At 44.4% G+C, this 26,535-nt stretch overlaps 2 protein-coding genes across 2 annotated transcripts in view; one reads left to right on the top strand and one right to left on the bottom strand.

Annotated features, from left to right (window-relative positions):
• Nucleotides 1-5,139, top strand: part of TESC (tescalcin) — a 30,153-nt gene extending 25,014 nt beyond the window's left edge. The window contains exons 3-8 of the mRNA XM_065417872.1: nt 1,537-1,617; nt 2,342-2,481; nt 2,662-2,723; nt 2,813-2,920; nt 3,980-4,027; nt 4,822-5,139. Of these exons, the coding sequence (XP_065273944.1) occupies nt 1,537-1,617; nt 2,342-2,481; nt 2,662-2,723; nt 2,813-2,920; nt 3,980-4,027; nt 4,822-4,899 (517 nt within the window). The 3' untranslated portion in view covers nt 4,900-5,139. The remainder of the gene's footprint in view (nt 1-1,536; nt 1,618-2,341; nt 2,482-2,661; nt 2,724-2,812; nt 2,921-3,979; nt 4,028-4,821) is intronic.
• Nucleotides 5,140-9,125: 3,986 nt separating this feature from the next.
• The window catches only part of FBXW8 (F-box and WD repeat domain containing 8), a 71,344-nt gene continuing 53,934 nt past the window's right edge, over nt 9,126-26,535 (bottom strand). Inside the window, exons 10-13 of the mRNA XM_065417962.1 lie at nt 19,797-19,924; nt 14,151-14,324; nt 11,672-11,788; nt 9,126-10,959 (exon numbers count right to left, since the gene is read on the bottom strand). Of these exons, the coding sequence (XP_065274034.1) occupies nt 10,806-10,959; nt 11,672-11,788; nt 14,151-14,324; nt 19,797-19,924 (573 nt within the window). The 3' untranslated portion in view covers nt 9,126-10,805. The remainder of the gene's footprint in view (nt 10,960-11,671; nt 11,789-14,150; nt 14,325-19,796; nt 19,925-26,535) is intronic.

Below are 26,535 nucleotides of genomic sequence, written 5' to 3'. Positions count from 1 at the left end.
GTTTCTTAGGCAGATAGGGACTGATTCAGAGAGCTCCCTATCTCCATAGATAGCCAGCCCTCCCTCTGCCCCGTGGTGCTGTGAGATTCTCAGAGCACGCAGATCACCCACCGTGTAGTGACAGTGAGCGCTTGTTACAGCAGGTAAGAAAATTGCAGGCGCTATCGCTAGGGATGATGCGTGGGCCTGTTCACGCCTGCGGTGCATGCGCATCTCTGCCCCAATGCACCTGAGCCACCTCTGGGCCAGCCTTTGCTCCCTGACCAAGAAGCAGGGGGTGACACCTGCAGGAGAATGCAAAGCACGAAGGGAAGCAGCATTTCACCAGAAAGGCTGTTACTCCCTGGTTCTCCAGCTGGCTGCTTCCTGCCAATGGTGCATACTTGCAGATTCAGGAAGGAGGTGATGGATTTGGCAGAATCGCCCCCCCCCCCCGCCCCCAACTCAGAACACTAAAAAGTTATGAGTCAGGCCCCCCCAAAATCATGAGCTTAAGGAAAAAGTACATATTGGTTCTTTTAATTTGGAATCGGTGCTTTTAGGGTTAGGTTTTCAAGCTTTTCTCTGCAACGAGGGTTAGAATCTTTTTAAAAGCTTTTCTACGTGATCACATGACTCCAGGAGTTGTGGCTTTATAAAAAAAAATTACCGAATAGCATGACCTGACAATGCTGGTCCTGAGCCAGCCCTGCTTCCATAACAAGTAGTATTGATAGACACCCTTTGTATGGCCCGTGCTCTTACCAGGGAGTGTAGCGCTAGAGAAGAGCCAAAACAAAAGCTGAGTGATTGGGAAAGCAGCCAAATGGAGAAGGCAACATAACGTGAGCTGCAACAGAACAAGAACTGAGCAATGCAGCATCAGTGAAAGTGACAGGCAGGAAGACACTATTTCCTCCCGTCTTTTCCTGAATGGACTACGAATAGATTGGCTGTTAATTCCTCGGGGGGTGGAAGGATCCGTAGCTCTGCTAGTTGGGATGCTGCTCGGTGCTAAGTTCTTTCCGCTCGCACTGCAGGACAGTTCCACGCTGAGCGGAGTAATCTGAATGGGACGCTAGGGTGTGTGGGCAATGCCTGGCATGCGCTGAGTAAATGCCCTGTTACCAGAAGGGTTAAAATAATAAATCCTCCATCACTGAGAGAACGTCTGAGATGGGAGGCTTTTTTTTTTTTTTAATTGAAGGCACAGCAGCTTCACGGGACGGGCAGGTTTGGCTGTCCCGGTTAGCACACAGCTGTTGGGGATTGGTATGGTCCTCTCTCAGTTTTGCAGGTTGCATTGTACCTGTGCACTGCTGGTTAATCAACTTAATGAAGCTGGGCCCGTGGCAGGGCTGAATCTGATTAAGCTTTTGTGCTTTGGAAAATGGCTAGCGCGTAGTAATCTGTGACCAAACAGTCTTGAGCTCGTCATGGGACAAGAGCCACTTCCCTGCCCCAACCCCGGCTGTCTTAAAGCAGTAACTGAAGTCCCTGTTTTCCCTTCTGCTCCGATTCATCCACCCTTTGTTGGTGTCTCTGTTTCCTTTACAGCAAGGAGAGTTTTGACAGGATCCCCGACCTGGAGTTCAATCCAATTAGGTCAAAAATTGTCCGTGCCTTTTTCGACAAGAGGTAAGACAAGCAGCCCTGGCAGCTAGCCAGGAGGTTTGATGTGTCCTCGTTCACGGGGTTTAAACTAGAACAAGCCCTCAAACAAAGCTGCGTGGGTTTTGTTCATTTGTAACCTCTATCTCACTTCCTTCGACTTGGTATCATTTCACTCTCAGGTTGCCAGCTGAAGGGCAACCCCCTCAGCCAAACGAAGCGGCTAGTGCCGTGTTCTGTCGCTTTACGGGAGCAGCGAACTTGAGAAGGTTTTGCGAGTGCTGCAGGGAGGGGGGCTGAGCACTGCAGGGGAGAGGCTTTGGGGGAGACTCGGGGCTGTTGGCATCCCCCTGTCAGGAAGCCGGGGTGAGGTCACTGTTGTGAGCCGGCTGCCAGAGCCAGGATGCTAAGCCAAAGCTACAGAGCACAGAAGCACCCAGGCAGGGTACAGTTAAGCATAGGGAGTAGGTGAGGTCTGACGAGTGGCTGACCCAGGGTGGTGAAGCACCCGTGGGCCTCTGTGTCACAGACATTTAATGTTAGCCGGGGGAAAGCACTAGCACCCATAGAGCAGGGAACAATCCTGCACCGACCAGGGTGGCATGGCTGGAGAAGATCTAACAGGCTGCATCTCTCATCTCTGATTTGCGATGGAAAAGCACGTGCTGGCTGAATGCTCGCTGCCAGTAGCTTCGTCGCTGTCATTTCCTGTCATTTCTCACCTTGTCTTCATCATCTCGTGCCGCTGCAGGAACCTACGGCAGGCGCCGGATGGGTTAGCTGATGAGATCAACTTTGAGGACTTCCTGACCATCATGTCCTACTTCAGGCCCGTTGAGATGAACATGGACGAAGAGCAGCTGGATCACTTCCGGAAAGAGAAACTAAAATGTGAGACTTCCCCAGAGTCCCCAGCTCAGGGCTCCCCAGTTTTTGAGGGTGGGCTGCACAGACATTATTTCCTTACATTTGCAGTAAGCCTCTGGGTTCTGGGGTGCATGATGATGATTTGGCTGTTAGCCATTGGAGCCCATGACTGACCCTGTCGCTCTCCTGTGCCTTGTTTCCTAGTTCTCTTTCACATGTACGATTCGGACAACGATGGGAAGATCACCCTGCAGGAATACAGAAAAGTAATGTATTGTTCCAGCCTTCCCCTCTCCCAAAGCCTTTCCCAAAACCACTGCCACCCCTAACACCCATCCGACTTGCTTCCCGCTAGGTGGTGGAGGAGCTGCTGTCTAGGAACCCCCATCTGGAGAAGGAGTCGGCGAGGTCAATTGCGGATGGTGCCATGATGGAGGCTGCCAGCATCTGTGTGGGACAAATGGTGGGACCCCTTTGGGTGGTATAATTATGTGTAGATATTGCGCCATGTGTAGCTGGATGCCAGGCCCTGCAGAGTAATCTGGTGCTGCTCCATGGGTGAGCACGCTGCACAGGACCGGTCTGGTCTGTGTAATGCACTCTGCTCCCATGTGCTGTACTTCAGCGCTGCTTTTGGGCTGAGCGCTCCAGGGCCATCTGTGGTGCTCTACCCGACGCTGTCACTCTGCCCCATCTTGCTGTCTGCCGGATCCCAATTGCAGCTGGGCACATCAGCAAAATGGGTGCACCCAAAATTCATCAGACGAACCCCACTGGAGTAAATGGCCCAGCTCTAACCCCAGCGTGGGTATAGACAAGTCTCCACTTAAGCCCCATTCACCTTGCGCTTACGTCCCATTGCAGCCTCGGTGCCTTGAAGGCTGGAACTCTCAAGCCTCCCTTTGCTAAGAGGTCCAGAGGCCTGAACACCAAAGGAACAACAAATTATTCGTCCACTTTCACTGTCCTAATGAGGCGGCATTTGGTGCCTGTTCCTTTGGCCTGTATCAAATGGGCAGCTGTTGCTGCTGACTGGGACTGAGAAGCGGGTGACGGTGCCTGGCTCGGAGTGTGGCGCTGCAGCAGCAGTCAGTATTATGGTGCTTGTTTGCTGCGGCGTCCCTGTCCCAGCAGCCTCAGTGCCCAGACATCCAATTGTCTTGGGGCTGGCGTTCTGCTCTGTAATGTCTTCAGCTGTGTTCTTTTCCTCTAGCTCTGTTAGTCTTGGAGCCTCGTCTCACCTCACAAATAGAGCAGCCCATGCCAACAACAAACTGGTTGCACTTGGGTTTCCCCCCCCCCCCCGGTCTTATGTAATAATAATCCTTTGCACCCTATCACTGTGAGAGTAGCTAAGCATTACCCCCATTTTAGGGGTGTGGAAACTGAGGCACGAGGCAAGGCAGAGGCAGGCCTCCTGACTCCCCGACCCCTGCCCAGACCACCCTATCTCTTTCAATCTTTTCAATGCTATTAACAGAGCTGGAGTGGAGTTAATTCTGTCTCTCTTCCCAAACTGTAGGAGCCAGACCAGGTGTACGAGGGAATCACGTTTGAAGACTTTCTTAAGGTTAGCAAAGACTTTTGTGTTGCTCAGACTAACTTTTAAACGGGGAGCCTTGTTGGGGTGGGAGGAGCTCTAGGGCTGAATTCAGCAGGAGAATTCATTCCCCAAACCTGTCTTGTGCAGTAGTTGCTACCCAAACCGTTTTGGGGTTGCAGTGACGGTGAACGTACCTGTGCGCAACACCTAATCCTCTTGAGCTAATGTGCCTAAGATGCTGGTTCCCATGCTGGGCTGGCTCCCAGGGCTACTGCAAAGGCTGTGGCCTCGTTTACCCACTGCCATCTGTCCTCCTTTTGTTAGTTGCAAAGCCACAACTGCCCCAGGCTTTTCTCCCCTCCAGACACTGCCAGGAACGTGGTAACAGCTTCCCGGGGTGCAGCACAGGCAGTGGCTGGGCAGGTTTCCCATGCGCTGTCTCCTGCCAGTGTGCTTGGTGATGTTCTGAAGGGCTCACTTCTGAGAGGCGTTTGGTCTCCAAGGCCCCTTTGTTCTTGACAGAGGCTGTCAGCTAGGGGGGCCAGATGGGACAGTGGTTTCTGTGATGTGGACCCTGGCCCCAGATGAATTGGACGGAGACACTGAACTTGCTTCACACAGAGCTGTCAGGTGGTAGCAATGTTCAGCCATTACCAGCGCTGGCACCATCCTTGGCCATTCAGCGTGGGTGTTAAACAGAGCAGCTCAGGGCAGAAGGAATGAGAAGGGCTCCTGCCGCTTAGGAGCCCCCCGGCAAGTCCATTGCTGGGAAAAGACCAAGCCCCTGATATCCATCGCATTTAACCCTGTTCCAATTCCAGATGTGGCAGGGGATTGACATCGACACCAAGATGCACGTCCGCTTTCTAAACATGGAGCCTATTGCACATTGCCACTGACCTCTGCCAGTCCACAGAGCCCCTGACCTGCAGGGCGAGGGGAGTGGAGCCTTGGGCAGAGGAGCCAGGCCAGTGACCTCCAATGGCAGGTCCATGCTTTGGGTACCAGATGTCTGTCATTTTGCTACTGGGGTGTGTGATTAAATCTTAGGAGGTCCCCGTGTTCCCACAGGGGCTGCATTGTAGAAATGTCTGGGGCTTAAATGCCGACTCCTTTGTATAATAAAAGAGTTTTGTTTTTTACTCTCTGCCCGAGGAACGTTTTTCCCCCTTCAAGGTGGCCTGAAACCTGGGAGTGCAGCTTCTCTGGAGCCTCCTGTTGCAGAGCAACAAGCTTAGCGCCAAGGAGGCGATGCTCTTGGGGGGATAATAGGCAGCTGTTGTCCTCAGCTAGAAAGCAATTGCTGCTGTTTCCATTAACATTGCAAGTGCAACAAATCACTCTCTCCTGCCCTCTTGCAGCCAAGGATATGCTCAAGCGTGTGGCTGGGGGGTGAGGAGTGGTTTTTCTCCGTTTGCAATTTTCACATTGGTCCTTTCTGGATCTTTGATCACAGCAGCCAAAAAAAAAAAAACAAAAAAAAACAAAGAAGGGACCCAAGCTTAATGTAACAGGAAAATGAGTTAGACTGGACCTTTGTCACCTTTCAGCTCCAATGTACAGATGGGCAGGCCTCCCACGGTCAACCTATGACTCATATACCCGCCCCCCCAATACACACTGAATTTATCATGCCACTCTGACTCACCTGCCCTCTGCCCACTAACCAATGGGCTTCTTGCATTCCCATCAGCTGAGCAGCTTAAAGCAACCCCTCCCCGCTGTTTGCATGGTAAGCTCTTGGGGCAAGCAGTATCTCTCACACACTATGGAGATGGCATCTAGCCCAGTGGGTGGCTCATATCTTTGTTGGCAGTTCTAGGTGCTGCTTGTTGATAACCTCAATTTAAAAAACAAAATCACCTGCCCTGAAAAGTTTCCTTTTCTTCTCGTTTATTTCCATCTCTAAATGTGCAGAGACGCAGGTAGGCAATGGAACAGTGTCAGGTTTCGAATCCTGCCAACCCCAGGTCCCAGAAATGGAAACTTTCTACCGGTGAAAGCGGCTAAGATCCAATATCCACTGAGATGTTCACTTATTTCTAGGCCTGGCAGATCAAAACCCATATTCTGTATAAAAAAGCAAACGGAGACCTTCTTCTTGGCTGGTATTACTATATATAGTTCTTCCTTTGGACTCCTGTCACCAAGGCAGCCTGTGGTAGGCAAAAATAGGGGCAAAAATACTGTTTTTAGAAACTATAGATTGTTTTTTTAAATAGGTTTTTCTACAAAAGATGTGGCACAAACCAAATTCGAGTGGCCTAAGCAAAAATGTTTCTATGGCACAACTGGGCAGGGCAGGACAGCCCCCTTGCATGCCAGTAAAACCATTATGCCAGCACGGAGTGTGTGGGTGTACACTAGAGATGGGTTAGTGCATGTATCTGTCTTAAACATAACTGGGCCCTAGGGTGCTTGCTTGGTTGCCTAGCAGAGATTTGCCCTTAATTAAAGGGTGAGCAAATGTGTGCTGGGCACCTTGAAGATACTTGAGAGCATGTTCTTAAGAATGGGCATTGGAGGGTTCTTAGTGCAGGAGCAGCCGTGGTGGGGGTGACACATTTCTATGGGCAGGTCTACACTTAAGTAGCTATGTTACATTGCTCAGGGGTGTGAAAAAGTGCCTCTCCCCTTCCCCCCCCCGCACAAGTTTCGCGCTGTCCCCACCCGCTCTATGTTGGTAGGAGACGCTCTGCTGGCGTGTTGGATTTTAAACAAGCTCTGGGGAGCGTTTTAATGTTATCTTCCCCCCCTCCATGCTGAGAGCCCAGGCCCAGCTCGGGGCCCATTGCCCTCTCCATAGCACAAGGCAAGTGCCAACCGCTCACACTGACATAGGGGAGCCCATGGAGTACACACTGATGCTGGAATTATTAGCGTCATAGAGCTTTTCCTGGCAACCGAGACCCCAAACAGACCGCGCTGCAAGGGGGAGATGTGGGATATTCAAGGCATGGCTGCGTAGATCCACATGCGTTCAGGAGCAGTCTCCACCAGGGCTGTGCACCTCGAACCTGTCTCCTCAAACCACCTACCCCAAGCGCATGCAAGGCTGTGCAGTCCCAACCGCCACCCCTTTCCTTCCTTCCAGCTGGGGCTGAGAGCCAGAAATCAGTTTAGTGCATCTTCAAAAGCTTGGCCCTGGCATCCGCTGGAGACTCTTCCATGAAAGAGAGCTACACCTCTCCTCCTGCAGCAGCAAGCACTCTCCTGCTTCCTTCCAACACGGCCCAATTCCAGGGATCCCTGAGCACCAGGACCAAGTGACCCCATGGTCACCCTCACTGCCCTCAGGGATGGAGACAGAAAGATGCCTGGAGATCCCTCAGCCCAGTCTTGTTCTCCCTTCACTGATTCACGTTACCCCATAACTACCCCCATCCGGTGGCCCACCTAATTACAACTAGCCTGATTCTTAGGGAAACATAGCCCTGTGACTCTCTACTTTGCAACAAGGCCACAACCCGAGTCTCGAAGAGACCATTCAAGGACTGGACAGCCCAGCAAAAAGATCAGGATCAACCTTTGCTACCAGGTCTAGCAATAGCGTTACCTGTTAGCCCAATGCGCCCCCAACTCCAGATCCTGTGTCTGGGCAGCTCTGTGGGAAACTGTGCAATCCCTGTTACTGCTCCCTGAACTTAACACCGCTTCAAAAGGCCACCTGATACAAAGAACGATGCATCACTCATTATTGATCTGTCTTTGTCCCAGGAGCGAGTAGGGAGCCAGCAGAGAGGATAGAGTTTCCCCTCTGGAAGAGGCAGTGATGAGATCCCTCTCCCCTCAAGTGCTGCTCCTGCTCCGGAAAGGCCCTGCCGGGCACCAGTGCTGGGATTCACACTCCCCACCCAGCCAGGCTCCTGTGCTAGAAAAGCGCACTTTTGTTCCTTGTGGCTTGAGGAGCAGCCCCCTCAGCAGGGGCTCTCAGGGCAGTTGGCACTGAGCATATTGGCATTTTAGGCCATCCTGGATCTGTTCTCACCCTGGTAAAGGCCAGGTGGGTACCTGTTATTGCTGCAGGAGCACTGGAGTGCTTTGATCACGTGCTCAGGTGGAACACAGGTAGGTTGATTGCATCTAACAGATCCTAGTGAAAATAAATCATCTTTCATCTGTACAGCACAAGGTCCATTGATAGCACTGTATAAATGACTACTCAGAAAAGCAGAGCAGGACATTCCCTTTCAGGCAAAGAAGCTAATTACTCATATCCTATCATGGCTACTTTCTAACACCAGCAATATCCTAGTTTGCACTTGGGCATGTAGCACAGCTGGAATTAACAGAAATCATTCTGAATCCACTGTCTGCTAAATGAATGCCAGGGATAGGATCAGTCCTGTTAAAGGGATAGCCCTCCAGTACACCCAATGGAAAACTGCAAAATAGTAGCAGCATTAAGGGCCCATTGCAGACCAGAGCAAAACCCCCAATAACGGAATAAGCCCATGTTTGGTCCTACATGAACTGGTGCCAGTGCCCCAAACCAGGCTATTTCATTAGACAGCAGTGATTCTTCACAGGACACACTCACAATTACTATGCAGGGCATCTCTTTCACAGCAACCCATCAACCCCTTCAGTCTATTAAGGAATAATAAAGTGAGACAAAAACAAATTAGATAAGGCTGGGGAGGAATGTGAAAACGTTAAGATGGATTCCAGGGAGAAGCTGTGAAACAGGTTGGAATAATGTGCCAAATGCTTCAGTTATCATCCAAAGGGAAGGACAAAGTTACCTAGGGGCAAGGAGGCATGGGTAAGGAGTGGCCAAGTGAGTCAGAGAGCACGGTGTGAGGTTGAACAAAGGTTTACACAACACAGCAACAGGTCACATGTTGTATTCTATGGGGGACAGAGACAAATAAAGAGGTGGGTGATCTGGCCACACGTGCCTGTTCATGTTAGAATAAAGACAGGGACATCTTAGACCAGTTAATGAATAGCCTAGTTATAGCAGAAATGTTCTTCAATAGGTTTCTACTACACACCTGAACGAAACCAGATGCCCAGGCTGTAAACCACAGAGCAGAAGGAAGGGAGCTAACCTCTCCAAAATGGAAGGGATTGTTAAATTACACTACAGAGATCAGAAATACCCAGGGCTTCTTGAAAACGTAAACTGTATTTTATTGTGTGGTCAACTTGACTGAGTTTTTCTTACACACTTCCACTAGCGTAGTGTGTTAGAGAAAAGTAACAGGGTTGTTACAACCAAATAACACATAGAAGTTTATTGGGGGTCATGGAAAACATCACAAGCCAAATACAATAAATAATTGTAAATGATTTCTTTTCTCAGGCAGGAGAGAATCCCCTGGGATTGTTTCAGTATCCAGGGTGGCTAATTTTTATGTGAAGAGACAGCCCAAAAAGAACCATTTCACCAACAGACTTGCTAGGCCTGCTCTAGACATAAAGTTGTGCTGATTTAACTAAAGGTGTGATTTTAAACCCATTTTGTTAATCCAGTGAAAACACATAGACACACTGAATCCATTTTAAACCTGATTTATGGTGGTTTAGCTTGCACTGAGAGAAGTACAGGTACAAGCTAAACCAATAACCCCCAGTTTTACACTGATGGAAGTTATGGCCATGCAGGACTTGGCACCAGCTTAGCCAAATCAGTTTTTAAACCAATTTTAGTTAAACCAATGCAGCCTTTGTCTGTAGACAAGGCCATAGTTCTACTCTTCTTATCAAGGGTCAGACGCAGCCATATACAATTCAAAGAAGTCAACACGAGTTAATCACGCCCAGAGGATGCAAGACAGAACCTGTGTTGTCACCTAGTTTGGCAGCTCTGTCCTCTCTACTTTGCTAAATGGGCATGATCAGTCTCAAATATCATGTTATCTCAGTGATTAGAAGAAGGTTCATAGAATCATTATTAGAGACAACCTGGAATCAAAACGACATCCGAGACAGTAGAAAGATGCAGTTCAGTTACAAGGCACTGCCCAGCCTTGTACCTCAGTGCACAGGGATTAGCCCACCCTAAATCTGTAAGGAGGAAAGTCCTTACAATAACAAACATTTATGAACCTTTAAGGTATAGATTCAGAGATTTTTAAAAATTAAAAAACTTATTTAAAAAAATAATTCTGAGTTGTTTGGCCAGCTTAGTCTCCAAGCCACTCAGGCCTGGATGAGAGCAAGCTGCCTCCTATGCAGAGCGCATTGTGCTTTGTTCTGTTGCAGATTGCTGGACATTCCCCTGCCTGCAGCACACACAGGGAGACAAGAACTGGCAGCTTGTCACGCAGGAAAGAGATCCCAAGCTTGTGGCTCTGCAGCAGGCCTGTTCCCAGTTCTTGTTTCTTTCTCTCAGGACAGCCAAGCATCTGCGTATGCTTGAGCTCCTCTGTGCCCTTATCATCCTGTCAAGAAAGTATCAATTCTCTTTCACTTTGCCACTCAGGGTTCTCCTTTGCCCCACCATGGCACATCGATCTGCCATGAGAATGAGGTCACCAACACTCTTCCTGTGAGCAGTGGGAATGGACCATTTTTCCCCAGGTTTAAGTCTCCCACTCATTTTTCAATCTCCACTGACCAGAGCAAAGGTTCAAAGGTCATTTTGGATCATCAGTATGTTTGAGTGACACATTTGGGGGCAGCCTCAGAATCTGCTCTTGCATATGCCTTCAGTTTTCAGCAAGAGCCCAGCCCACTAAATGTGTTGGAACAAGTCAATGCAATCTTTAGTAATCACCTCTTGTGATTCCCAGTTTCCTTTCTGCTCCATGTTGGTTGGTAGGGGACTGAACCATAGAAAACCAAGGAAAAACCATTCCTAAGTTACCAAAATGTTGTCATAGGGGACAGCAAGGCCAATGTTGTAGTTGTAACCAGTCACTTCATCATAGGAAGAGCGGCAAATAGGAAGGACGCTCTCTCGAGCCAACTGGTCCACTGAGAATTCATAGGCATAGATGATTCCTCGATGCCTGGGCAAAAAACAAACAAGAAGGACATTTCTAATTGTGTTACAAGCAAAGTCAAACCTTTACCAACGTGCAACAAGTCTGGTATCCTGCTTCCAGAAGCAGCCAACACCTGTTGCTTCAAGAAAGCAAAGGAGGCCTCAATACACCATGAACACTTATGCAGTATTGTAGATAGAAGGAAATCCCTTCCTGACCCCTGCAGTGTTCGCTGTATGCCCTGAAGATGAGATTTGATTCTCTTACTTTAGCAATATATAGATATAACAGTTACCTGCCCATAAATGATCTAATCCGATTCAGGGACAGGGAAAGTCAGTATATTATAGCTGGATACTTGGAATCAGAAAGGGAAAACTGAACTGATATGCAAATGCCAGGACCTTAGTTTAGGCTTCAGCATTTTCCCTTTGGGAGCTAATGCCATCACTAACATTTAAAGCAAGGCATGGAGCTGCATTCCCTATGCGGCTTCAGGGGTTTGTGTGTTCACTACTGAGGAGGAAACAGACTTGAGTTCAGAGGCAAACAGAGAGAACATTGCTTCCCAACAGCTTGGAAGATTTATCTGCTGTTAAATGCTGCACATCTATCTCGTTGCTGGTTTGGCATAAGGTGTTTTTGAACTGATATATTTTCATAAGTGTCTCCACTCCTCTTTAAGACTGAGCGTTCAGATGCAGAAACTTCTGCCCTCCAGAGCCTGTTCACTCACCTACGGTGAGCTGTCAGGTCATCATCCATGATGCTGGCACCCCGGGGGTTTTTCTCATCTGGGATGTTTGCTGTGATGAGGCTGTGAGTATTGAACCAAATATGACGGACTGGGTGTCTGGAAAATAAATAGCAGAACTGGGTGGGAGAATCCACTTACACACGTATCAGACACCTAATGATCTAATAGGAACAATGATAAACCTAACTCAGCGCCCTGTCTTTAGTCACAGGCTGAGAAACTAGACTTTCATTTTTTCTAGGCAGTACAGTAAAGCCTCAGAGTTACGAACACCTCGGGAATGGAGGTTGTTCGTAACCCTGAAGTGTTCGTAACTCTGAACAAAACGTTACGGTGGTTCTTTCAAAAGTTTACAACTGAACATTGACTTAATACAGCTTTGAAACTTTACTATGAAGAAGAAAAATGTGGCTTTCCTTTTTTTTTTTAATTAGTTTATGTTTAACACAAGACTGTACTGTATTTGCTTCTTTTTTTTTTTTTTTTGGTCTCTGCTGCTGCCTGATTGTGTACTTTTGGTTCCAAAGAAGGTATGTGGTTGACTGGTTAGTTCGTAACTCTGGCATTCGCAACTTTGAGGTACTACTGTATCTATTTAAAGTATGAAAATGAAGCTTTTAGTACCATCTAGTGGCGTATTGCTAGAACACAGATGGAATTGAGAGCATATCGCAGGCGATGCTGTGAGGCAGCACATTTGCTTATCTTCTCTGTGAATGCACTCGTCCACATGTGAAGACAAGAAAGCCTCTCAAAGCTAACTGTATCCACGCCCACCACCTTGTGACGCCTCAATCGGAATCATGAGCTGTGACTGCTTCAGACAGCCACTGTATGACACAAAGCTGAGTGGTCCTTCCATCATTCCCTTCACTTGTGAACAGTTTAAATATCGACCTCAGAACCCTTGTATCAAGGCAGGACTCTTTCAATTTGAGACACACCCAGAGGATTTTGTCTCCTGTCATCTCCCAAACAAACAAATCATTTCCCCTGCTTGTTTTTTCCTCCTGCTTCCCCCTCTGTGACTGTGGGTTATGGACACAGACACCCAATAATGCCTTTCCTTTCAGTAAGGGCCTCCTGGCACTATTCATTTAGATTATCCTTTCTGGCTCATCCACAGGTTAATAATTTTATAACTGCTAAATCTAATGACTTCAGTCATACGCTATGTTTCCTCCTCCACCCCAAAGGCCCATCAGATACAAATAACCCTCTTCCCTGACATACTCATTAAGCGTTGCATTGGAAGATAATCAATGCAATAACGTTCCTAATGCATGAGCTGCATCACAAAGAACTTAACAACTCACGGGGTCAAAAGAGAAGGGGACCACCTAGTTTTAATCAATGACCTAACTTGAACTCTCCAGACAGTAAATACCTCGTCTCATCCACCTCAGCCTTGGGAAAGGGTCATTACATTTAGGATATATCTGTCCATTTTATAATAGTAGGGTATCACTCTCAGACTTACCAAAGGCTAAACCTTGAGGTCTTTGCTTCGGCAGAACTTTAATCAAATGGGAATTTTGCCTGAATAAGAACTGCCTAAGGAAATCGTTAAGGTTTGGTGCATGCAACTAAGGGGTCTGTCTTCATCTCCAAGATATTAAAACATTGTGTACTGTCAGCATAAACAGCGATGGGTAGGTCAGTCTGCTGGTGCAGAAGCATCATTTTTGGCCCTCTGATTATTGCTTTTTAAAGGGATGTGAATATGTTGGAGGGAGTGTGTGTGTGCTTGAATGTGGAACAATCTCTGTAGTCTGATAATTTTTTTTTAAATGATGTCCTCCCTTTTGTCCACTCAAAGGCATAGGACAATGCTGTACAAACAGTTAACACAAGAGTAAAACAGACAAAAGACTGGTAAACCAAAACTGCCCAAAATTCAGGGTTTGTAAAGTGAGATTTGACAAAAGCTAAGACAAAAGCAACTTTCCCAGAATTCAACACCACACACCAGTATAAGAAATTTCACTGGGACCAACACTGTTTTTATGGAGGAGGAGCACATGAATTTACAATTTATTGTAAAATCTGAGAGAAATGCAAAAAATAAACCATGAAAAATAAATCAGATTTATAAAAGTTACCTTCATTGCAGTAATGATGTGTTAGAAGTAGCCTATTTAAAGGACCCCAGTCTCTTAAAAGTTTGTTTTATCAGTGCTCCTTTAAATTAAATTAGCAACAACACCCATGAAAATTATGGAGAACACACACACACACCATTAACCATTTGGAATCCTCTTTAATCTGAGTCCAACTGAACAGACCACAGATTCCAGATTTCAGTTTTCAGAGACTGAAAACTAACAGAACTATCATGCTGTCCTCCGAAAATTTAGGCATAGGATATTCAGGACCAAAGTGAAAACATGCCAGCTCAGTCTGTCCACTGGATCTGGAAATGTCATGGCTGTAAAGCCCCTCGAGCAGATGAAGTTACCTGGCGTGCATTTCCCATAGCTTGGTGCCCATTCGCTGATCCCACACGCAGACCAGACCCTCCTCTCCTCCACTGACAATTTTCCAGTCATCCATCTGCACGGCAGACACTCCTAAATGGTGGGCATAGAGGGAGCACAAAGATTTGCTTCTGCGGAGGTCGTATACCCTGACCCTGAACAAATGGAAATCAAGAACAGAGAGAGGCAGCTGTTACACTCCTGTCTGCAGCTCCTGAGAATGCAAACACTGTTTGGACTGTTAGCACGTTGATTACAGTTGCATTACACTTACAAAACACCACAATACTTTTAAAGAGCCTGCAATTCACTGGCAAAGGCAGAAATCCAATAAAATCAGCAGCTAAAAACTGCCAGCTAAGCCCATCGCTCTATTGGCTGTCTAAGGCCATGTCTACACTATGGGCACATATACCATAGCTATGCCATGGTAACCCCATAGTGCAGATGCAGACTATAGCAACAGAAGGAATTTTTGCATCACGAGAGGAACTCCCTGAGCAACAGTAACTAGATCGACGGAAGCATTCTTCTGTCATCCTAGTTGCATCTGCACCTGGGGTTAGGTTGGCATAGCTGTGTCGCTCAGGGGTGTCGATTTTTTTTACACCCCTGAACGCCACAGATTATTAACCCAAGTTCTAAGAGCAGACCAGGCCCAATACTATATCTGTTTTCCAAAAGGACTTTTGGCATCTACCCCAAGGTGTGATTCCATTGGGACTGTTAGGGTTTCTTCACTGGAAAACTATGCAACATGTTAGACATGTGCCTTACTTTTCAATTACTATAATACAGATTATATACTACTGTTGAGAATGGAGATTTGTTCTATAAGGATTAGTAATTAATATAATACTAAACACTAGTCAATGCATTCCCAACTTGGGCTACAAAAATTGCTAATTTTTGCCTTGCAATTCCTCCGGCATGCAAATACCCCTCTCATGGCAAAGCGAGCATCAAACATGAAATTCTCTTCTACGCAGTGTTTAAAATTACTCCAGTTCAGTGTCCCTTAACCAGCACACAGCCATACACATGAATGATAGAATCAGTAACAGATCTTCTGTAGGTCTTTTTGCACCACTGGATTTTCCCAGTGCAAGATCCACTGTCAGTTGAAAGATTTTGCATCAGGGCTCTTTCCAGCTTTTAGGAACTTGGCTTCTTTGCATGTACTATGTAAAGTGAATATTACAATGAAATATAAGGAGAATTTCGGTCCAGAAGATAATTTGTTTGCCTCATGAACTGCTATCAAGCAGTTAGTCATAAATGACAATCTATTTGGGGTATTGCTATGGCACCTGTCTCCTTGGTATCTAAGCACTGTCCATAAAAACCCCAGAACAATAGCAAAGACACAGCTAAAGGACAAGGAACCAAGTGTTACACCAACCAAGAGAAAAATCAAGGGAATCGTAGATTAACATGCAAAAGAGTCATTAACACTGAAACAAAGCCATCTGCAAGCATCCAAACAGCTGCCTTCTTTAAATATCTTTGGCCTAGATTTTCAAAAACGACTAGTGATGTTGGTTGCCCAACTTAAGACACCTTAAAAAGTCCTGATTTTCAGAAAGTACTGAGCACCCAAATAAGCCATCCCCTCAATTTAGTACACCAGACATCAACAACATTCAGCGCAGCAGAGCTTTTGATGAACACCTGAGATTGCAACTGCTGGATCAATTAACCAAAATACTCCATGTTTTCTATCTAAGGCATATCCGTGGCCATCATTCCATAAAGTTTCCATTACCATCAGCATTAGCAAAAAAAGGTTGCACGTAATATTTCACTCCAGATTTTGCCTTCTTTGCAATTTCAGTATCCTGTCCCACACTATTACTACAAGAGCTTTAAATGCTGGGGAATGGCTGATAGGTAGTATCTATATTATTCTTTCCCCCCCACACACACACTTTTGCCTGGGGCCAATTCTGATCTTAAACCAATTTTACACACATGTAAATCATCTGATTTCCATGGAGTTCCTCCTATTTTATAATGGTATAAATGAGATCAGAATCAGGCCCATTAAATTCAATATTTTTTACAAGAGACAAAGTGGATGAGGTAATATCTTTTTTTGGATCTTTTATTTTATCTCATCCACCTTGTCTCTCTAATATCCTGGGACCAACATGGCAACAACAACACTGCATATAATATTTTTTACAAGTCAATTTGTACGCTAAAGCTTCTTGTTAATAAGGGATCATTAAAATCCTAGTGGTCTTCGAATAGAGCTCCTTTTCTTCTGCTTTACAATCCTCTATTGATTTTTGTTTGGATACCATCACGTATGACTGGGAGGAAAATTCTATTACAATACTAGGGCCCCGATTCAGGAAATGTAAGCAATGCTTAGGTGCATTCTTGAATTAAGGACGCTCTCCTGAATCAGGACCTAGATACATAGTGACTGGAATATCCAAGTGAGTAGGAGAGAGAAAAGCTTCCAACCCATCCAAGGGAAAAGCGCTAGTTAGAGAGGGAGAAACCTCCATCAAGTCTCATTTTGAGATAAAGAACTGAGTTTATTAGCTGCTTCTTTCCTTATTTACAGAGCCAGTAAGAACGGGTGTCTGTGTGTGAGGTAAGGGTTACTTACACCCATTCAAATTTGCCTCTGAGCTCAGCTGAATACAAAGCTATATCACTGCCTGGTATGCCTAGGAAATCATCATTCCATATTAAAATCCAGCACACAGTAGAAAAAAGGGTGTGTGTTTTTTAAAACTTAGTATTTCAAGATTAAAAAAATAAAATGTAGAGCTTCAGGAAACAGAACAATATAGTGAATGGAAATGAAAATAAAGGAAAATCACTGATCCCACAGTTGAAAAGAAGCTGCAAGATGACCCTCTGAATCTGATAAATGTCAGAAATGGAACAATCAAGCAGACTGAAGTCCAAATTGTACTATGTTCAATATTCATGGTTTGATCCTTGTGCTGTTCCAAGAAGCGCTCCCCCTTTCCCTGTTCTAATGAAAACCACACCATAGGAGCTTGCAAATAACTCTATTCCAACAATTAAAACAAAAGAAGACAGAACCGTCCAAAGACTCCAACAGGGTAGCATCCATCTGACAGGCAAGAAAACATGCTGGAACAGAGATGGGAGTACGCTGAGGATGGTTCTGTAGCAACACCTATGGCACAACTCATCAGAACACTTACAGACAGAGGGAAAACAGCTCCTAGCTTTCTCCCACTTCAACAGTGACAAAGAGCATCTGGTGTGCATTAGAACGTTGTGTAAGGGTATAATATTTCTGAAACTCTCTCATTCACAGCACTCTTCCCATCTTTGGCTGCAAGTGCCCTGTACGATAATTAAGGTTTCTTCTATTAGTAAGCACAGCTGGAAATGAAACTGACTGCATCCCAGTTGATACATCAGCAAGGGTCCAGCTTTCAGGCACATTTCCATCCTGCATGCCCTCAGAAAATTAAAAAGAACACTTGAGTTGTTTACGTTTGTTTTAAAAAGAAAAGGAGTTTTACAAACCTGAGATGAGGCTCTAAATAATCGGAGCCTCGGCTATCGCAGAGGCTGCCATTCTCCTCCATGCTCTGCCATGACAGCTATGCTCAGTGGGAATGCCTCAGTTCTATACTAGTCCAAATGAGTCAGGAGCAAGCCTTTGTTTCTGATATTTGATTGCTCCAGAAATAAGCCTAGCCAGGTTTAGGGGTAGATGTAAACCAATATCTCCTCAGAAGGCTTTCCAGCATTGGCAGGTGCTAGTTTCCCCTGATATTTAGTTTTCCGATGCTATTCACCATTTTAGGTGCCTTCAAGGAAAGCAAGGTAGCTGCTGTGGAGTGTGTCACAGTGTGCGCTCCTCATTCTTGTGATGGTGTTTGAAGTGCACCTAGACTGAGCTCTATGGTTGCTCCCAAAAGAATCATTCCTTTCCTCAATGGAAGGGAGTTGGGGAGTTTGGGTTTTGGTTTTTTTAACAGATGATGTTGAATACAGGACTTTCTCTATCGCATAACAATGAGGTCAAATTTTGGGCCCAGAAATCCTGAGAATATCCATTTTAAATCCAGCAGTAGGCTCCCCCACTGGCCATTATTACTTAACATTCATATTGTGAATCCCTCAACGGGAATACTTGTTCTACAATAGGAATCCGGGGATACTAAGTCCACTTGATACAGATGGGGGGGGGGGGGGGTCCAGCTGAGAAAACATTATACTGCTCCTAATGCCCTTCAAACAAACTTTCATGAGTAATTTGACTTTGTTTTGGGTGGCGGAGGGTCTCTTTTCAGGGCCCTATTTAACTGCTGAACCACTGGATTTCTGCTTTCCTGTTAGTTTAGCTCCAGCCAAGCCTCTCCCCTAGATACCTGGGCTGTAAAATTCAGAATCATAAAGCTTATCGTATTCATATTCTGAGAGGAGAGGATTTCAGCATTTATTCTCATATAAGGGGAGTTACTTTCAATTCCTTACATGAACAGGGATATCAAATTTGCACGTGCTCTTCTGTCTCTCCCTGCACAACTGACACAACATTACACAAGAGAATAAAACTACAAGCAGATTTGTTGGGATTCGCAGGACCCTAGCATACATGGGAGAAATTCGTATCTGCTAATTTAAGAAAAAAATCCCAAGAATTCAGTTACATGCATCAAACTTAAGCTGCTTCTTGTATTTTCTTTGCTGACAAAGCCGGCAGTTTGCTCACATTGCCTCTTTGCCGAAAAGAAAAAAATTGTTTGACAAAATAATCATTTTTGCAAGCTGCTGCACTGGCAGGACAGAGGTCTGGGATTTGGCAATGGAAAGTATCCGCCTCACAATCTGATACCCACCACCGAACCAGACCACCACCTGCAGCCCCATGCCCAGCACTGAGGGGAGGAGGGATGGAGTGGAGAGCCATTAGAGACTGGCCTCTCGCCATCCCACATCTCTTTGGTGCAGTGGAGTGACCCTGCAGATAACCAGCCAAAAAAGAAAACCTAAAAATTGGACTCAAAGGGTCTTTTTAAGCACTTTAATCCTTTCACACTGACTGTTCCCACTGCGTCCGTTTCTGGCACCGGATATCATGCAGGGAAAATCCGACTCGCCAAGCCAAGGAGTTAAAGAGAAGGCTGTTAATCAGCTAAATAGAAGCTGGAATCTGTTCACATGAAAGTCTCTTTTCTGTCACCTGAGGGACTCTGCAGTGTTCCGAAATACACTCTTGACATCATTTGGCAGGCGGACCCATCTCGTCCTACATGATTCATCCCTTAGGTTATTTTTTTAATATCAGAAAGTGAGCTTTTAAATGCCAAACTAATTTTGTGGGTGATGGGGGGAGGGGGGAAATGGAAGATATTCCAAGTAGTCTCGCTGGGCTGTACACCAACTGCGTCCACCAAATGGCTTAAAAAGAAAGTCTTCCCATGGTGCTTTCAGAAACAAAGCAAAACGGCAGCCACATCCAACTATTACCTAATACTTTGTTCCTGAAGTTCATGCAGGCTGTACTTACAGTATACGGGGGAGAACCGAACTCTCGCAGATCCAGTTATTGGCCAGCAGGGAATGAGGGACAGAACGTGAACTCTAGCTCTAGATAAGATATTGCTCTTGCTTGTACATACCTCCTGTCTTTATTGCCTGTGACAAGCATCCACGGAGGACTATTCTGGAGGTTGACACACGTGAAGTCACCCAACGAGCTGCCTAGCTTTGTTAGACACTGACCTGTTTCCAGGTTGTAGAGAAGTATCTGGCAGAAGGAGGGGAAAAAACAAAAACGCACAAGGTGAAATATAACAGGGCCACGTTGAGTGCATTTTCCTGTAGCATAAACCAGAGCATGGTCATTACCACTCAGATTTTATTAAAGAGATGGTTTACAGGCCTCCTTCTCAACCTTCTAGCATGTAATCAGGATACAGAGACTTGGACTACTGAGGACAGCAGCAATAAAATGCATACAGGGGTGGCAGGCAACCAGACTGGCACTGTAATAGACTGTCATGAATTAGGGATATGTAGCCTGAACACTAGCTCTGGGCAACCATGGTGGGATAGGTACAAACTTTGGGAGTTCAAAGGAAGCTACATTGTGTTTGCTCAGGTCATACTGAAGTCCAGATTGAAAAGCAAATCTCCTCATGAACAGACTTTGGATTGTATTTGAAATAGTACTGGAAGCTAAGCAAATCTGCTTTTAAAAGAGTATCTAAGGAAAAACAGCAAGAGAAAGATTCTACAAACTATGGTAAAGGAGAAAAATAAAGGAACATAATTTGCTTAGATCCGACAGCAATGAGCACTGCAGAAGACCCTTGCATAGATGGTCAACTAGACAGACTAAAGCAGGGGTCCCCAACACGGTGCCCGTGGGCGCCATGGCGCCCGCCGGGGCGTCTAAGTGCGCCCGCTTACTGGCCAATGGACAAGCATCCGCTGAAATGCCGCCGAGAAGCAGCGTCATCCAGAGGCGTCGCCGCCGAAATGCAGCCGATTTCGGCGGCGACGCCTATTGACGTTGTTGCTTGTCGGCAGCATTTCGGTGGATGCTCGTCCGCCGCCTGCCAGATGAAAAAGGTTGGGGACCACTGGACTAAAGGATCATTCAACTTAAATCACAATTCTGTCTGATTATTTTTTAACCTACTATTACAAGTAACTCACAAGATCACTGTTACAAAGATTAGAAAAAATATATATTTTTCCTGTTTGTGTACTTTCTGCTTTTGAAAGCACTATGTTTATAATCAACTTGACTGTTTCTCCTGCCCAGTCAGCTTCAGCTGTTTATGCGGGACTTTCACATAGCAACAGGAGACAAAGTATGTTCAAAAATAGGAAAATGCGATTGTCAAATTATACAAATTGGCAAGGAGGCTCAGCAACAGGTGTAGAGCCTAAACATGCATTTAAGTCATTTTGTGTAGTTAACTAGATTTCAAGTTTGTCCCCTTTAAATGCAAAAATCTATGAGGTTGCATAGTTAATGTCAAGCAAAAGGGAAAATAAAGGTTTCTATAGCAACATTAACATGACCATGTGGTACACGTGTAGTATTTTCAATGATTTTTCTTGTTATAACCTGTGTTGCTTAATAAATGTTACATCATTTCTTATAACAAACAGGAAATATACAATATATGCAACATAGCCAAGTTAGCTCTTCTGTAAGAACCTTAACACCTGCATTGTCTGACTTTCAAATTTTAACTGAGCAACCTTGATGTTATATTAACAGCTTTTTTTTTTAAAAAAAAGGAAGGTAGGTAGGTAGGAAAAAAGTTACCTGTGCTTAATGCAGATAAGCATTTGGACAGCTTTCACTAGACTTTCAAGTTCACACCCTACCAAGAAGAGCTCCTAATTTTGCCTCAAGATAGTTTTCTGCAAGGTTGAAGTACAGCAGTAGCACATCTTTTGTGATGGCTGTCTCTTGGCAACAGAAAGGGTTTTTTTTAAATAATTAAAGTTTAGAAAATGTGAGGAATACAGCAAAAATTGCAGAAAGACTGACGTTTTTCTACATTTCTCCTGTTGCTGAGGAGAAGGCAATAGTGTTTGTAGGGTGAACTTTGCATGTATCACTGCAAGTTTTACAGATTTCTCTCATGCAAATTGTCCTAGTAACAGCCAATGGCTTGACCCAACCCTTTTCCTCTCAGGCCAGGCACAAAGAACATGCATTAGGGTGATGTAGTAAAAAGGACAGGGTTTTCATCAGGCTCTACTAAAAATATTAGCAGCAACCCAGTAAGGATCCATAAGTGATTTTTCTTCAATTGTTTGTAATGTTTATCATTACCCAACCAGTTCTTCTCCTCCTCCCCACCACCTCCCCATCTTGGTCCTGGACGATCTCCTTAGTGAGGGCTACGTTCCTCTGTCAGCTTCCATAATCATATTACTGATGTGCCATGTCTCAGAATTAAGCCATTTTTAGTGTGTATTTTTTTCATCATCACAGAACTCAAATGTACCTGAAGAACTTTTATTTAAACTTTTTAAAGTAATTCATTCTTAGACAAAGGCCTAGCATGGAAAATATCATCCAAAAAGGTGAATTTATTTGAAAATCTGAACCTGTGAAAAGGGGGTTATAAACGTAAACTGTTTCATAGATAATAGAGAGACAGGGGGGTGAAGTAATATCACCCACCTTGTCTCTCATACCCTGGGACCTACATGGCTACAACAACAATGCAAACATCACTAATATTTCACATATATCACCACTGAAACGCATCCCTTTCTGAAGTAAAGCACAGCAACCAATCAGCACTCTGCACACAACACCGGAGAAGAAGACGTTTTGGCCAAGACACTGTGGCAAACCATTTTTTGTATTAAAATTGTAGAAGAAACTAATGGCCATGCTTGGCAGACCAGACTTCTGTTTTGAAGGTCTCATTTGAAAGACACAGGCAATAATCTCCACTGAGTTCAGTTTATCTACCTTGAGAAAGATTAGCGACTGAGTTGACCTATCAAGATTCCTGTAGTTCCAAAGAATCTAGACCATCTCTTTCTGGTTGCACACTTAGCCCCTGGAGATAAGGCAGTGCCTCTTGTTGCTCGAGAAACTCCCTGCAGCTGCTACTTTGAGTGTCTATAGACTATTAATTCACCTAATAGATCTTAGCTCCAATCTATCCTGTCAACATAAAACTGGAACGCAGTTTTCAAATATGTATCATTATGAACAGGAATGCCATCTACGAAAACCTGTTAATGTGCAGGCATTTAAATACCTTGAACTTTTCTTAGCAAACACTGAACACAATTATTGTCCTAATTGCTTGCCAAGTTTCATTTTCAAAATCAGAACAATTTTCCAGTTCTGTAGTAAGTGGGCAAAAGGCATTTTTTAAATTAACATATTCACTTATTTACACTCATGTAGTTTACAGATTGCCCAACGCTTTAACCTTTTTATCTGTAACAAAACTATAAAAAAAAATCTGATCCACCAGACTTTCCATATCTACTGACATTCATGACAGGATAACGTCTGTGTCTCTTTCCACTCTCTATCTCCCCTCTTTTTTTAGGGATTTGTTTATGTTACGTATATATGTTTTTCTGCCCTAGTGGCTCTTCGTCTGCAAAAAGATACTCTTCAGTGTTATTAGTACATATTTTCACCTTTTCTTTGCTCATAAGATTTAATTTTTTTTAAACCCACCCCTTTTGCTTTTACTGCTTTCTCTGTCTACCAAGCTTCAAACCAGAATACAATTTTATACCTGAATTAAAGATCCTTAAAAATAGGGAGGTTATAAATGAAATGACAACACAATTTTGAAGTTGCTGTAACACTTCTGGGGAGCTCTGCTGTAATACCCTAAAGTAACTAGGATTTTCTTTATAAAGGCCAAGGATAAAGCATAAAAATATCTGGTCACTTGGGAGTTAAAATAAGGGTCTCCATGTTAAAGGGCAAACAAAGCATAAGGTCTCTAGGAGGTTTATAATCTTATAATGCACCCTGCAAACGGATTATCCTTTTAAAGACACTTATAATCCTATAATGGACACACAAGACTAGTGACCTAATGGGTATAAATCTGGTAAAGGTAAGTGAACCTAGAGCATCTGGGTGTGAAATAGGGTACCCTAAGGTAATACTCTACTGAGGTACCCCCTTCTTCCAACAGAACTTTTGGGCAAGAGGGGTGAACGGCATTATATCTAAGCAGACTCTCTCTCTCTCTCTCTCTCTCTATATATATATATATGTACAATGACCTAAAAAAAACCACAAAAATCAAAATCTTTACCTACTAACAGTTTTCAAATGCAAAAGTCTAAGTTACTGGATGAGAGTCAAGTGATCTTCCAGAATGTTTAATAATTCAGCAAGGCAGAAATATCCAAAGAGTACCTTTACCATTATGTTTAGTTAAAGACCACAGAGATTAGAAAACACATTATCCATCTCAGAGGCGATTCTTTCCATGTTACAAGTCCCTTAACGACCTTTACCATCTCTCCCTCGCGCGCTCTCTCTCTTTTAATAAGGCTGAGCAAATGGGACTTCATTTTATCTGACTGCCACAGACTAGTGATATTAATTATTCATGCTCCTACTCTCCCTTTTGTTAAGGCGGTGCATTAGACTAATTTCCCTCTTTGTTGCACGAGCTGGGCGAGTCTCAGCCTGTGGCCACTGTTCTCAGAGAGATGTGCTGAGAAACAGGCTCACAGACTTATTAGAAGGAATGAAGGGGGGGGTGGGAGAAAGAGAGAATGGAAAACTTACTGTAGTTAGGAAACTTGAAATCAGCAGGTGTGTGGAAATTTTAACAAATGCAGTCCAAGAACCTAACAGAGAGAATACCAAATAACAAAATTACAGCTTCTGCAGCCAGACCAACTTCTGCTGTGAGCTTTGTTAGATCTTATAGCTTAGCAAGGTCCAGCATGGCATAAATACTTTGGATGAGACACTTCCAAAAAAACCAAAACAAAAAAACCCCAACGCAGGTGCTGAAGGAAATGGTGTTGATGGAACTCTTCCATGCACATCCAACAGCCCAGCATGGGGCTAGGGATACTATGCTGCTGGAGATGCCGTTTTTGGACAGAACATAAAACAGAGTCCCCAAGCACTTGTTATCAAAGAGCCGGCAGTACTTTTCACAAGAGCAGGGGTATTCATCCCAGTGTCCTGGCTAACGGCCAATTCAGGCAATTGCATTGTGAAATAACTCCCTACAGAGCAAATCCAGCTATGTTTTTTCTTCTTGCCCTAAGCTGTTGTGTTTTGTTGCCAGTAACACCCCAAGAAGTGGCTTCTTTTCAGCAGTGGTTACATATAAGAGGCACTATGTAACCGTAAATAAATAATAATTAATACGAATAATAAGGAAAAGGTATAACAATGGTCAATGATGTACTGAAATCATTGGCCCCTTCACTACGGAATAACATACTGGGCACACATGTTCCTGGAACATCTTAACTTTCCATTCATTTGAATGGACATATCTAAGAATAATGATACTTAGCACTTACAGAGCTGTGCTAAGGTCTCAAAGTGCTTTACACAAGACACATGACATTACCCTATTTTACCGAGCGGGAAACTGAGGAACAGAGAAAAATTACACGACTTGCCCAAAGTCACAAAAGGACTCAGTGTCAGGGTTGGGAACAGAATATACATCATTTTGTTTTCAGTTCTGTGACCTATCCACTGGATTTTGCTGCACACATTGCCTGCATACACCAATATTCTCTCAGCAATAAGGAAGTTCATGGAATTGCTAGTCAGTCAGGGCTTCCTTTAAGAAAAGAACAGAACTTGTGAGGATTTTTTTTTTTTTTTTTTTAAATCCATGGGTCAAGAGGCATTCAACCTACATGCCATCTACAACAGTGGACACAGCTCTATCACATATGCTTGATTCAGATCTCCTCCTCAAGTTACGCTTCGCCCCTGGTGGTCGCTACTGCAAGTTCTGAATTTTATTTCTAAGAAGTATGTGGGAAAAAATATAAAAAGTTTACAAGCCTTAGGGGGACAGTTTGCTGGTGTAAATTGTACCGAACGGTTATAGTGGTTACTGTAAACACAACACACAGTATTGCAACATCAGAAATTTGACTATTAACAAATGCCAGGTCAGCATATTGATACTCGTACAGAGACAAGTGTACTGGCTCCATAAATTTAAAGATGAGCTAAGATTTAAGAAGAGCAGATGAGAGAGAGAGAGAGAGAGAGAGAGAGAGAGAGAGAGAGTGAGAAAGAGAGGGGAGAAAAAAATCAGAAAGAGACCCAGAGATAAAAAGAGTAAATCATACACAAAACAGCCAGTTAAAAAAAAAAAAGTGGTTAATATACATGAATAATGGATGTTTGATTTAAAAGCAGTTTACTCCAATATGATGTAATTTTTGACAATCAGCCAGAGAGACTATTTTGCAAGTCTTTGCCAGATATAAGTCATTGTGCAGAAGTGGTAACACAACCATGTCTGTGAGCATGTGGAAAACTGACTTTCCTGCCATCCCAAAGGTGACTTTATGCTGGCAAACAAAAACTTTTATCTCAGGTGCACTTAGCTGTGCTCCCCAACCCTAAGTAGTGCTCAAAGGGCCAGCTCAGAGAATCCATGAAAGCATTGTTATGATTCACCTAAAAAGTCTGCAGCGTTCCCAGCAGTGCAAGAGTCAGGTCTCTTGCACAATGCTCTTTACAGAATCCTCCAAACACTTACGGCCTGCCATATAAATTATCTATGAAGCTATAAACAATTAAATGTAGGTTTATTTTTCCTTCTAAGTTTTTATTTGAATAGAGTCAAAGCTGGTAACACTAAGTAGAGCCAGACATTGTGCAGGCAGGCAGTGTACGAG

This window comes from Emys orbicularis, chromosome 16 (genome assembly GCF_028017835.1).
Source record: "Emys orbicularis isolate rEmyOrb1 chromosome 16, rEmyOrb1.hap1, whole genome shotgun sequence".
In the NCBI taxonomy this organism is placed as follows: domain Eukaryota; kingdom Metazoa; phylum Chordata; order Testudines; family Emydidae; genus Emys; species Emys orbicularis.
This window is presented reverse-complemented; position numbering and strand designations above follow the sequence as displayed.